Source organism: Mytilus californianus, unplaced genomic scaffold, assembly GCF_021869535.1.
Source record: "Mytilus californianus isolate M0D057914Y unplaced genomic scaffold, xbMytCali1.0.p SCAF_4, whole genome shotgun sequence".
Lineage (NCBI taxonomy): Eukaryota > Metazoa > Mollusca > Bivalvia > Mytilida > Mytilidae > Mytilus > Mytilus californianus.
This window is the reverse complement of record NW_026262690.1, coordinates 34693373-34707954: the sequence shown is the minus strand read 5'-3', so window position 1 is coordinate 34707954 and position 14582 is coordinate 34693373. Positions and strand designations below refer to the sequence as shown.

Below are 14582 nucleotides of genomic sequence, written 5' to 3'. Positions count from 1 at the left end.
ATGTAGTTATTGATAACTAAGTGCTTTGAGGTCCTATGAATTACATATGCAGCACATGAAATCATACTTAATCCGAAGAAAAATAGGGAAAAAAATAACTCACCGATATGATCGACACAACAATATGATCGTCACAACGATATGATCGACACAACGATATGATCGTGACAACGACATGATCGACACAACGATATGATCGTCACAACGACATGATCGACACAACGATATGATCGACACAAACTGCAAAAGGAGATGGACTGAAATAGTGGAAACGAAATCTACACTTGAAATCTATGTTTAATATTATTTTTGATATTCAATCTAATTTTCAATATTCAGAATTGATTTTTACATTGTCATTTACAAACTTGAAATCATAATTTTCAAATCAGGCTATTTGCACTGAAATCGAGTGGCTTGATGGATGAATGGATGGGCCTTTACCATCTGTATTCCAGATCATGTTAATGTGATATGCAAATTATTTCATACTAGATTGATACACTCAGTCCAATTGTGCATACTAGTTTCCAAGGTAACAATTCAATGGATGACATATAACCATATCCTTGCATGTTATTCTGACTTGCGAGTTGATCAGGTTCTGCTCTTTCTCCTTAATGACATGGGCTTAAGAGGAAAAGCAGCAAAACATATTATAAAATATTTGGATTGCTTCATACAGGGATCCAAACCAAACCCTCTAGCTATCAAGGCAAGAAATAGGTAACAGAACCAACAACAAGAGTGCACATGCTGAAAAGTCTCACCTGTTTTACTTATGATTGAATTCATGTTGAAAGTCTCTAATATGAAGGTTTTACTACAAGTATCACATAAACTTTACATTATCAATGATCCATGAAAATGAAATCATGGTAAAATGAACCATGCCAGACAGACATGTACACCTAACAATTATTTCATACACCAAATGTAGTTGACCTATTGTTTATAGTTACTGATAAACTGACATAACCACACAAACCTATCATTGACCAATGAACCATGAAAATGAGGTCAAGGTCATATGAAACCTGCTATACAGACATGCAAACCTTACAATTATTCCATACACAAAATATACTTGACCTATTACTATTTATAGCATCCGAGAAATAGACCAAACCACAAAAACTAAACATTGTTCAATGAAGTCAAGGTCAGATGAAACCTGCCAGTCAGACATGTACACCTTCCAATCATTCCATACAGCAAAATAGTTGACCTACTGCTTATAGTATCTGAGATACAGACTTCACCACATAACTTTAATCTTGATCACTGATCAATGAAATGAGGTCGAGTCATGTGAACCCTACCTGACAGACATGAAGACCTTACAAGGAACCCATTTACCAAATATAGTTATCCTATAGAAACTTGTAACATAAGGTATTTGTATACAAGATATGAAGCATCCAGGTCTTCTAGCTTCTGAAATATGAAGCTTTATACAAATAGTTTATGCCGGTTTGTAAATCATATGTCTTGCATTCTGAGACTTTCTTCGCAGGCGAGACAAAAATTAATGAAACCACTGGAATATAATTCAAATAAAGCATGGACATCAGTTTCTCATATTTTATACAACACTGGCTTACCTATAATAAACATTATGCAATACCTTAAACATTTAACATTTAAATTTGTATTCTAGAATATATGTTCTACACTGACATTCACTTCATAAACTTAGTATTACTAAGCTGATTGGAATAAAATGCAATCTAATATTATTTTTGAAAACTACTCCAAATAACCTACAAAAGAAACATCATAGATGCAACACATTACTTTTTTTTTACAAACAATATGCAACATAATACTTTTTTACAAGCAAATAGATTAATAACTTAACATGACAAAATACCAAATCGTTCATAAGGTTTATTAATCTTATTGTTGTCTGTATAATGTCCAGCGACTAATGCCACATTAATATCAAAGTGATGAATTACACTACTTCATGGTTGATATAAATTGTAGAAACCTTTGGGAAATTAAGTATTATAGCTTTTTTTATGTTTTTATAAATCTATATTATTCAGAAAACACAGTGCATTTGTGAAGGAAAAAATATGGAAGAATTAATTTTGTTGTTTCAAAAAGTTACATTTTCATGTACCAATATGTGCTTAAAATGTTCTTTTTTTAAAACTAAAAATCTTATATCTTTGATATTTCAAATGTAATGTTTAAAAGAAACAAGACTTGTAATTGGTGATAGAAGTCTATCAGTTTGACCCACTACGTAATGAAATGCAACATCCACTTTGAACATCCTCTTTCTAACAATGATGTATCACCTCGGAGCATGCCTGGATTGATTGATTTATAATTGGTGATAATGCTTCTTTCAGCACACTTGGCTCAGTCATGGTGGTACGTTTTATTGATGGACGAAGACAGAGTACCTGAAGAGAACAACTGACCTACATCAGGAAAGTAAGCCTGGAAATGTCACATAGGTTTAAGGGACAGCAACCTCAACAGTGATCGTCATGGATTTCTTTTTTTTTTATTCTATGAATTTGGTGCTTTTGCTCTTTAATAGTCTGCTAATCGGAGCAATTTAAAGCCTGAGAGAAATACTGTCCCAGTGGTTTGAATATCTCAGCAATGACACCATTTAATAATCAAACAATTTATTGAAGCCACAAATATGCTTTATGGTTCTATTACAAAAAAACAAAGCAAGCTTTACCTACTGCATGAACCAAGTATTTTCATCTGTGTGAACCAAATAAACCTCAAGCATGAATCAAGTATTCAAATCTGTGTCCTAAAGCATGAATCAAGTTTTTCCATCTGTGTGAACCAAATAAACCTCAAGCATGAATCAGGTATTTCCATCTGTGTGGACCAAATAAACTTCAAGCATGAATCAAGTATTTCCATCTGTGTGAACCAAATAAACCTCAAGCATGAATCAAGTATTTCCATCTGTGTGAACCAAATAAACCTCAAGCATGAATCAAGTATTTCCATCTGTGTGAACCAAATAAACCCCAAGCTTGAACCAAATATGCTTTAATAGCCCTAGATTTGTTCTTGTCTTTTCATCTTTCAGTCATTTTCCTTTACATATGCGTTTATCACTTCAGCCATATCAGCTATATCAGGAGAGAAGATCTGACAGCATCCTCCTATCCATGTAGCTCCTAAACCAATCCACTCTTTGATCTTTTCTGGTCGTAGGGGAGACGACTCTGCTCTACCATACCACCTTTGAAAAATATAATTTATGAGTACTAATGAACAACAGGAAAATAATATATAAACTAGAAAACTAACATGCCAGGAAGGGGCCCACTTCAACATTTTTGTGTTTGGCACAGAAACAAATAATTAATACTCATGCAAACAAAGTAATACATGTTTTCATTGGGATATCAATTTTTGATAAATTTTAACACCAGGAATTAGTTAAAAGGCATTTATAGTTTCTTTAAAAATAAAATTGCTATGAATTTTCAATGTATTTTGGAGACCATTTCAAAATTCATTTCATAATTTTTGACACAGGGATTCAATTGGGAATAGCAAATAATGTTATGTAACAAATTTCAATCAAATCCTTAGCAGAAAAAGAAATTCTCAAAATTTGTGATATTTTAACATAATCTAAGTTTTTTTTACCATAATTTTCTCCCTCCAATTTCACAAATTGCAAATTTTGACACAAGGAATCAATTTCCAGAAATATATTTTACCTAAACAATAAATTTCATTGAAATCCTAGCACAAAAATCACAATTTTTTTTTACTGCAATTTGTTTCACACATTTCCCACAAAAATGGAGGGATGCCTTTCTTTTATAGATATAAACACTTTGCATAAATTTTATTGAAATCAGTTGAGACAATCTTGACTTACAACATAGCAGTGATAATAGATGGACAGACAGAGTGATTACTATAAGCCAACGCAGACTAGTTTACATGGGCTTTAATAAAGAGATATAAAGATATGTAGAAATAAGTTAGGTAAGATAAAAAGTTAATATTGTTCAACATAAAAGTTAATAAGTGAAATCAAAGCCATATCAAATGATGTGTCAAGGTCAATTGAACCCTGTTTAACAGACATGTGTACCTTGCAATGATTCTATATACCAAATAAAGTTGTCCTTTTTACTCCTAATAACTGAAAAGATCAAGTGATAAAACAACTATGGGTATACAGTATTTAAAGTTGTCATTGAACCATAAAAGGAGGTCAAGGAAATGTACACATGCCTTACAAAAAATTCAGACATGAGGCATCAGTAAACCAGATATAGATTATTCAGCTCTTCTACCTTCTGAAATGTGAAGCTCTATAGAGGAAGCCTAGGTTGTAGACCAAATTTCATCCTGAAATGTCTAACATTCAAATAAGGTTACACAAAAATGAAAGAAAAACTGGAACAGGCCAGGGAATTAAATGATTTAAAGTACACTAAGAAAAACCAAAAGACATGTTCAGGATAAGTGTATAAGGATGGTTTTAATACTTAGACATAAGTATTTTCCAGTGGCAGTGTATAATTCAAAAGATTCTCCATTGACTTGTTTGAAGACTACTACTAGGGGGTGTTTAATGACCTTGACTACCCATGAGGGTCTTGCACGGTTAGTAATCATCTTTTGTTTTAAGACATTTTATGCAATTATTTACATGGAATTATACATATTCAAATTCAGAGGTGATTCAAAATTGAAAAATGAAAATGGCTCATAAAGAAATGGATATGATTAAACATGTCTTATCAATATAAAGGCTAAGTTGTTAAAAATGTTATACCCTTTTTCTGTAGACCAATCTTCTCCACTGTTAGGTTTAATCATCACTGGTTTCGTTAAGTTTAAATGTTGTATACTTTTTAATAAGGGGGAGATAAATTTTGGATGAGTACAGTTAATACCAACAGCCACAACATTGTTGCAGGATACCACTTCCTTCACTGCATCGGAGAAAATTTCACCATAACCTGTATGATTTTCATCCTATTTTTTTAGTGAAAAAAAAAAAGAAATACATTTAACAATATATTAGATAGTAATCAAATGCATGCATGCTAGATACATCTGTAAAAATTATTCATTATTGAAGCATGATTTTTAACAATTCAGCTTTTCGTATATATTTCCATTATTTTTTAAATCATTTTCACTGTGATCTCTGTCTGCAATAAATGTGTCATATCAATACATCCTTAAAACATCAAATGAGACCTAGAGTACTATTTATTATTTCCTTTAAAACCATCAAATCTGGAGACTGTCTTGAGCATCTTTTTTTTCTCTATTATATCATATTTTCTCCAAAAATATTTAACATAGTTCTTTAAAATATCTGGAATTATATAAGAAACTTCATTTTTGTTGAGCCTGCAAAATTTATTTCGCGAAAGCGAGACATAGTGATCCTAGATTCCGTTGTCGGCAGCATCAACATTTAGGTTCAGTCTGTGGTTAAAGTTTTTTTAGACATCAATTACTTTGTCAAACCTACATGGAGTTTTATGAAATTTAGACAGAAGCTTGTTTATGACCAAAAGACAGTATCCAGAGCAATATTTTGAAAATATTTATTTTCATTTTTCTGTATTTAACTGATAAATGGACTTCGCTATTTTTACAGTTAACATTCAGATTTAGTCTGAGGTTAAAGTTTTTCAGTCATACCTTCATGGAAACTTCTTAAATTTGGACAGAAGCTTGTATATGACCAAAAGACAATATCCAGAACAAAATTTTGAAAATACTTATTTTAATTTATCCGTATTTTACTGATAAATGGACTTCGTTTTTTTTAACAGTTAAAAAGTAGATACAGTCTGGAGTTAAAGTTTGTTACAAATCAATAACTTTGTCAAACCTTCATAGAGTTTTATGAAACTTTGGCAGAAGCTTTTTAATGATTAAGAGATAATGTCTGAAACAAACCTTTGAAAATATATTTTTAATTTTTAGTATTTTTCTGATAGATGGACTTAGTTTTTAACATTTACAGACAGTCTGGGATTTAATTTTATTCACATGATAAATTTGTAAACCTTCATTGGATTGTTATGAAACTTGGACAGAAGCAAATCTTCAAGACCAAGAAATTGCACTTAAAGAAAATGTTTGAATTTTTAAAAAAAATCTGTATTTTACTGATAAATGGACTCACTTTTTAAGTCAACATTACACTTTTACACTGACAGCAGCAATCGCAGGCGAGACACAGGGTTCCGTGAAACCCCATACAAATTTTTATTAATAAGGATGTATGTTAAATTAATGGAATGTTTTTCCATGTCGTTATCTTTTCTTCTCTAAATGTCAAGTAAAACAGGACTAATACATTTACAGATGTTAAAGAATGTTTAGCTTCACATACTTTGCATGTATATGATATCCAAGCCTTTACTTCTGGAAATTCTTCTGCTAATAAATATATTACTGCTTTTGCCTCAATTGATGAAGGAATTGTTTCTAATGCAATATAATCGGGTTTGGCCTCAACTAATGCTTTTATTCTTGGTCTGTGGCAGTCTTTAATTTCCTAATAAAAAAAACAGAAATAAATAAACAGGCATTCTTGAACTATACAGATTCAACATGCAATTTCGCAAAGCTTAGAATTTTCGGTCATATTTAATTTTTATGATCAATTTTGCCCTAAAATTGTACTTGCTCCTTCAATGCCATTTTTTTTGGGTCTAAAATTCTCAAACAAATTTAATATGCATTCAAAAATTATGTTTCATTAGATTATTATTTCAAGATATACAAAGAATTGTTTTCATTGGTCTATTAATTTTACCTGAAAAAAAGTAAAATAAGAAATTTCATTTCATACAATGGGAGGCAACTCTTTTTTGATTTTGTTGACTGATAAGTAACTTATGTTTTTGTAGACCTTAGCAGAGACATATATACACATGTGTATATATGTCTCTGACCTTAGTATATGGAAAGACAATTTGGACACACTATAAATAATAAATATATTGTAACATCAAAATAACCAGCCTGTATAGCTCAAATGGGATATATAAATGCAAGAACCCTTCGTGAACAAGATCACCTACCCCACATAATTTGTATAAGACATTTTTACAAGTCAAACTCCTGCAAAAACACTGTCACCAATTCATCAAAGTAATCAACAATAATATATCAAAATTTGAAAAGAATTGGTTGAACAGTTAATCAATTATTGATCAGTAACCACATTAAGTAACACTGTCCAATCAGTTAAGGACTATAACTCCGTAGTGGCAAAAGAGAAAATCTTCAATATCAAAATTGACCTCCATTTTGTCATCAGTAACAATATATTGAAATTTGAAAAGCATTGGTTTGAAGGGGCATAAGCTGTCAAATTCAGGTCCACCTATTGGACTCAAATTCTTACATTCGACTTATAACATACTAAAACACATATCCAAATTATAAAAAGTCTACAATAAACAATTTAAGATGCATAGACTCGATAATATTTTTCATGAACATGCTGCATTTACCTCAGGATAGTTCTATTTAAAAATTGAACAGCATTCCAATGTCCCCCACAGTTGCATATTTTCAAACTGTCCAAGGGCAACTACCCCATTTTTTTTTTTATTTCTTCCTAAATAGTCTTTAAGAAATGAAGACATCAGATTGCTAAAAATGTTATTTTCCAAATAACTTCTATTTCCAAGGGGAATAACCAAGCAAAAATAATTGGTCTGCACTGTTCTAAGATCTTTTTGGTATATACCAATAACATATTTTTTTTTTAAATCCGAAAGGGTAAGAGTGCTTTCAATGCAATATTCAATATAAATTACATTTCAGAGGAACTGTACAACTGTTAAAATAATTTATCGGCGCTGATTTTCTAACTCATCCCAGACAATGCTGATATATCCCTTTGGTGTAAATTTTATAACAATCCTACACAAAATGTAGCTGTGAGAGTGCTTACAATGTAATTTTCCATATAAATTATTTTTACAAGGGGAAAACATAACTGCTTTAAAAATAGTTGATCAGCCCGATTTTTTAACTGTTTGCATACATATGCTGATATAAACCTTTGATGTAAAATTTATAACCATCCTACAAGAAATGTAGGTGTGAGAGTGATTTCATTTGCAATTTTCCATTTAATTTATATTTAAAAGGGGCATATCTCCTTTATAAAAGTGTACCAAAAATGTCTATTTGTTTTCTTTCAGCATGTATAAAAATTCAAAGTAACAGCAAACAGGAAAAGGTGTCCTAGAGATCCAAAAAGGTGCTCAAAGGTTACAAGTTACAACTGTCAAGCTGCTGACTAAATGTGAAGTCGCTCCTGAAAAAATGTGACGAAAAAGTTTGTTGGACTAACAGATTGACAAGGTGATTGCAAAAAAGCTCCAACTTTAAGAGCGGTGGCATAAATTATTTTCGAACAATACATACATCTTGTTTATATTCTTAAATTCAATGTACATCCATTATTTTTTGGTGTTTACCCATCCTGCTCTTGTCCATGCATATTATTAGAAAAATTAGATGTGTCGGAACGATGAAATGGCCCTGCTCGCAAAAAGCTTGAAGCCATTTTAGGAGTGAAAATTTGAGAATGAAAGTCTGTATAACTGTCGTTTTCATGAAATTTTAAAGTCCAGAGCCCGTAATTTCGGCAAAAATCAGCAGAGAAAAACTAAACATAAACTCAATCTGTAACTCATCATAGTAGACCCACATACTAAAAATCAGCACAATATGTAATGTTGTTTAGAAAAAAGTCTCTTTTGTTATTGTCACATAATTTTCAAAGTCCAAAGCCCGTAATTTCAGCCAAAATCAGCAGAGCAGAACCAAACGTAAACTTCATCTTTAACTCATCATAGTAGACTCGCATACTAAAAATCAGTCCTGCTCAATATGTGAAGACGTTTAGAAAAAAAGTCTGTATAACTTGATACAACAATATCATACAATATCAAAATAAGGAGATGTGGTATAATTGCCAATGAGACAACTATCCACTGGAGTTCAAATGAAGTGGATGTAAGCAATTATAGGCCACAGAAAGGCCTTCAACAATGAGAAAAACCCATACCTCATAGTCACTATAAAAGGCTCCGACATGAAAATGTGAAACAATTTAAACGAGAAAACTAACAGCCTAATTTAAATCAAGACAATTTACCAAAAACATATATGACAGACATGAACCAAAGAAAACCAATAAACTAAAGTTACCTGACTTGTGAAAGGCACATAAAGAATGCATAAATACAAATGTTTTGCCCAGATTCAATTATATTAAAACAGGTGACTTGCGAATAAGTTGGTGCACAATGGCTTAAATAAATCTACAATGTACCTGAACAGACATTTTGTCAATATAAGTTCCTGTATATTCTGATCCATCGTGTAGTATAGCACCATAAGCTCCAACTGATCCAGCTATCTTTGCTTTGTAACCTTAAATTAGTAATATTGAGAATTTGTCTATAAAGTCAATGGTCACCATAATACAAATAAAAAAATAAAAGTAGGGTAACATTGGCCAATGCTGTTTTAGTCAATTTGTGATCATTGTGCATTGTTGTGTTTATGATAAATATTATAATTACCAATTTCATTTCATTTAGATATGTTGCAGTGTATTTTTGTTTGGGAGCTCTTGTTGCTTTTAAATCCAATTCAATTTTCGATGCATGTTTTAGTAGGTTGTTTTTTAAAAAAACTTGCTGGTTTAGTTCAATTCTACTTCATTTTTGTTTAAAACTTTTATAAAAATAAGGATTGATTGATTGATTGATTGGTGTTTAATGCCACTTTGAACACTATTGTGCTATTTTGTGGCAGTCAGTTTTTATTGGTGGATGAAGCCGGTGTGCCCGGAGAGAACCACCGACCTTCAGTAGGAAAACTGACAATCCTAGTCAATTAAGATTGGATTTGAGTGCACCTGCCACGTGCGGGATTCGAACTCACAACCTGAGTGTTGACTGGCTAGTGATACAGTAGTTCAACTACTTAGACCACTCGGCCACCGAGGCCCCTATAACTTGTCCACTGTTTAACAATCAATTAAATAAATGCACACAAAAATTTCTGAATTTAAAGTATTCAGTAAATGACTGAAATGATATCCATAAATATTTTTATTTGGCAAACTATCCAATAACTGAATTATGAAGGTTAATAACCTTTACCTTGTATGCTTGGTTTATAACATTGAGCCATACTGAATACTTTAACCAAGAAGTAAGAGAAGTGGCACTCAAATATAGGTTTCTTAATTTAGTACAATCAGTAATTAAAGATTCCACATCCTACTTTTGTTTGTTTCACCCTAAGTGATACAAGATAACATAGTAAATGTTGCTTTGCCTTTTGAAATATTTTGATACTGGTATTTTAATTTAAAAGTATTTTCAAATTTCAAAACCTCACCTGACACTTTACTAGCCTCTTCAACTGCTTGTTGTGCAAGTTGAACACTCTTCTTAATCAAACTGTATGCCTGTTCTTCTGTCACCCCTGCATGTTTTACAAACCCTTCAATTGATGCTTGATATGATCCAGTCAGTATTATCTCTGAGCCAGCTTCTATAAAGCTAGAATAATGCAAAATGTATGAAGCCCTAAAATCAGCAGCTAAGACAAAATTGATATGCTTAACAATTTATTTACAGTATTACGATATTCATATTGTATGATAAAAAGCCTCATTTATACCATCATATTTTTTCAATTTATTTGTGGTTGCCTTCATGCCTATTTTTTTCAGTGGATTTTGATGAATTAAAAATTTTATGATGTCTATATTATCTTATTTTTTTATGTTTTTTGAAGTGCTGAGTTTATCATTAAAAAGAAATTTCTACAATAACTGCAATGGTTTGCTGCTATCAAATACCTTGCATAGATTACCTCTAGACACTTGAGGAGGTCTTGATCTTGTTTAACGCGTGGGATTTTTTGAGTCACTGCTGAAGGACTTCAAATATTTAAGATGATGAACTGCAATAAAATCGCCTCCTTTGATATATTGGTAATGTCTTAGTACTTGATGATTTTTGCATCATGTGTCCCAGAACCCAATTTTCTAAACCTTTTCTAATAGATTTCCTGAGTTGATAGAAAGGACAAAAAGTTCTACAAATGAACTTTGTAAGTTCAGGTCAAGAGACAACAACTGCTAACTTATAATAGAATTAATTATTCTTACTTTTTATGGCACTGTACAAATGATGCTGGGTTAGTTTGAAGAAGTCTGGCTGACCAAAGTGGATCTTTCTGTAAAGTAAAGTACTCTTTTAGTGATGTTTTACATAGACATTATAGAATGAAGCAAAATATGAATCCTGTCACAATTTTGTTTGAATTGTGATACTATATATCCTTATTGAAAGATAATTATGAATTAAATGTTTGGTTTACACAGCATGTTTCAGGAATATTCCTCCTAATTTACACTCAAGACCAAAAGTTTTGGAAACCAAATACATTTAAGTACAAAACATGCAGTGGCGGATTTAGATTTTGGGGGGCCACAGGTAATTGTTTTAATTTTCTGAAACATAACATACATTCAAATTTTATTATACCCCACGCAATTTTTGCGTCGGTTATAATGTTTTTTACCCATCCGTCTGTCTGTCTGTCCGTCCATCCGTCCTTCAGTCCTGTTCTTGTCATCACAACTCCTCTGAAACCACACAACAGAATTTTATGAAACTTTGTAGATAATAAGGACATACTATGTAGACGTGCATATCGACAGGAAATTATGATTCAATTTTTTTTCTAGGAGTTATGCCCCTTTGCACTTATTGGCCTCAATATACTACTGCAACAGTTTGTCATCGCAACTCCTCTGAAACTACACAACAGCATTTCATGAAACTTTGTAGATAATAAGGACATACTATGTAGACGTGCATATTGACAGGAAATTATGATTCAATTTTTTTTAAAGGAGTTATGGCCCTTCGCTTTGAACTTAAAATTTTTGCTATAATATACTAAGCGTTTGATGCTAGAGTAATCCCTATTCCATATTCCCAACATGAAGCCATTCAAATTAGGATTAATATGTGAAGGTAAGCATTTGATGTTATATTAAGATATAGGATTTTTTTTCAGAGACAAGTGCCTGTGATACAAATCCTTGTACTGATGTAGTATATATTATAGCCTAATAATAAAATTGTACACATAATTTTAAGAATTGTTTCTTATTTCTAATGCATCTCTAATAAATTTTAATAAATAATTACATATTCAATAATATTTTGTGGATTTAAAAGTTTAGAAACTGAAAAATAATTATTATGCGAATCTTTCAAATCTAAACCATAAGATTGGAAAAAAAATTGCCTTATTTAAGGCTTAATTAAATCTTTATATTTATCACAAGATATCAAAAAATGTTCTTCTGTCTATACTTTTAATGTGTATATGTCTCTGGTAACAACAACAACTATCTTAACTGTATATGGAAATGCAACCTCGATAAATTTGTTTCCAAATCTAGCAAGTTCCATTGATGTTCCACCATCCAGTATCGTTATTTTGGACATTTTTGCCTCTGTCTGTATCGATAATAAGTTTTACTTTCACTTTATGAATATGAATAGATTTCCGAATGAACTTTCGGTATTACTCGCGGATCCTCGCGGAATCTGTCGAGATTTGTCGACTGGGTGATTTATAGCCTTCCATCCTGGTCCATTCTTTTATGGCCTAATCGCAGTCTTATGGGTGATATTCATTATTGTCGAATGAATATGACCGGACGATACGGGCAATTTGGCAACTCGACAAGTATTTTTCAAGACATAAAATAAAGGTTGTAGTTACCGTGCAAAAAAAAACCAAAAACAAAAATAAAAACTGTAATACGAATAATAAACAATTAAAGTCGGCTTAGCCTATACAAACAAGGACATTGGCTAGAGGTATAGGGGGAGGGTTGAGATCTCATAAACATGTTTAACCCCGCCGCATTTTTGCGCCTGTCCCAAGTCAGGAGCCTCTAGCCTTTGTTAGTCTTGTATTATTTTTAATTTTAGTTTCTTGTGTACAATTTGGAGTTTAGTATGGCGTTCATTATCACTGAACTAGTATATATATTTGTTTAGGGGCCAGCTGAAGGACGCCTCCGGGTGCGGGAATTTCTCGCTGCATTGAAGACCTGTTGGTGGCCTTCTGCTGTTGTCTGTTCTGTGGTCGGGTTGTTGTCTCTTTGACACATTCCCCATTTCCATTCTCAATTTTACATAACATAAGCTCTACTGAGCTTTTAACCGACATACAAGACGCTACAATACAATGCATACGCATGCAAGTTACATAACACAAAATGAAGCACTATAATTAAGCATGGTGGTAATAAGCAGATTATAAGCATGATAAGCTAGGTAATAAAGCTAAAAGCAGACTAGGTATTAAACATGTTAAAACTAAAAGCATATAAAATGTTAACTAAGCATGATTAGAAAGCTGGTAAAATGCATAGCATAAAATATTTAAAATAGGATATGATCTAAATGGTAAAAATTTAACATAATATATTAATTGATAATCTGCACACGCTGTACACTTACAGTAATTTCCATTCCATGACTTTAAAATATTTTTGAACTGACTGAAATTAGCAATTTTTCTAAAATCATCAGATAGATCAATCCATATATTTACTCTGTATATTTAAAAGAGTTCTTACCATAGGTATATCTACAATATTAGAATACATGCATCTAAAATTACATTTACAATCTTTCAATACAACTAAATCATGTAAACATGGTGGTGACAATTATATAAAATTTTAAAACATTCAATAGCCATGTTACGCATACGTCTAATTTTCAGTGATGGAACCTTTGATCGTACAAGTAATTCATCATACGAACTAACATAAGTCTTCATATATAAATCGTAAAGTCCTTTCCTGATTTTTTTTTCTAATTTAGCTAGTGGTATTATTTTTGTTGCAAAAATGCCATGCCAAAGGACAAAAATAAAAATTAGATAAAATAAATGTGTGAAAAATGGTCAATTTATTTAATTTAGTAAGATAGCTACCAATGCTCTTTAAAACATTCAGTTGTTGAGATGCCACATTCAGTTGATGCTTTACTACAAATATTTTTAATGTGGTGATTAAGATTAAGTTGATAATCAATATCAATACCTAAAAGTTTGACAATCTCATCGCATGATATTTTTGCTGACTGTACATTAAAAACAGGCTTCTTTACAAATGTTTTTTTTCCAACTGCAATGTCTTGGAATTTATCAGGATTTGCCTGCATACGATTAGATTTAAACAAATAAATTAAAACATCACTTTCTCTTTCAAGTATACATAATAAATTTTCAAAATCGTTGTCAGCATATGACAGAGTAATATCGTCAGCATAATTATAAAGGGTTTCATATTCAATAAAATAGAATATGTTATTTATAAAAATATTAAATAATAGAGGTCTGAGGATTGAACCTTGGGGTAACCCTTTATGGATGTCATCCCAACTGCTGAGTACTCCCTGAAGTTTGATATGTTGCCTACGATCTGTAAGATAATTTTGAAGTAATTTCACTGATTT

The 14582-nt window shown here is 31.6% G+C and overlaps 1 protein-coding gene and 1 long non-coding RNA gene across 3 annotated transcripts in view; both read right to left on the bottom strand.

Annotated features, from left to right (window-relative positions):
• LOC127698254 (uncharacterized) overlaps positions 1-14582 on the bottom strand; it is a 367371-nt gene that overhangs the window by 254700 nt on the left and 98089 nt on the right. The gene's annotated exons all lie outside the window — the stretch shown is intronic.
• Positions 1571-12589, bottom strand: LOC127698235 (uncharacterized). Of its 2 annotated transcripts, XR_007980757.1 has the most exons (8): positions 12480-12589; positions 11198-11265; positions 10420-10583; positions 9341-9441; positions 6374-6538; positions 4790-4992; positions 3011-3229; positions 1571-2965 (listed from the first exon to the last, which is right to left on the bottom strand). XR_007980757.1 is itself a non-coding variant. In XM_052201595.1 (7 exons), exons 1-7 carry the CDS (start codon positions 12549-12551, stop codon positions 3070-3072), a joined length of 933 nt encoding a protein of 310 aa, XP_052057555.1. In that variant the 5' UTR covers positions 12552-12589; the 3' UTR covers positions 1571-3069. The 2 variants fall into 2 exon arrangements, 1 of the variants encoding a protein (XP_052057555.1); XM_052201595.1 differs by having other exon boundaries at positions 1571-3229.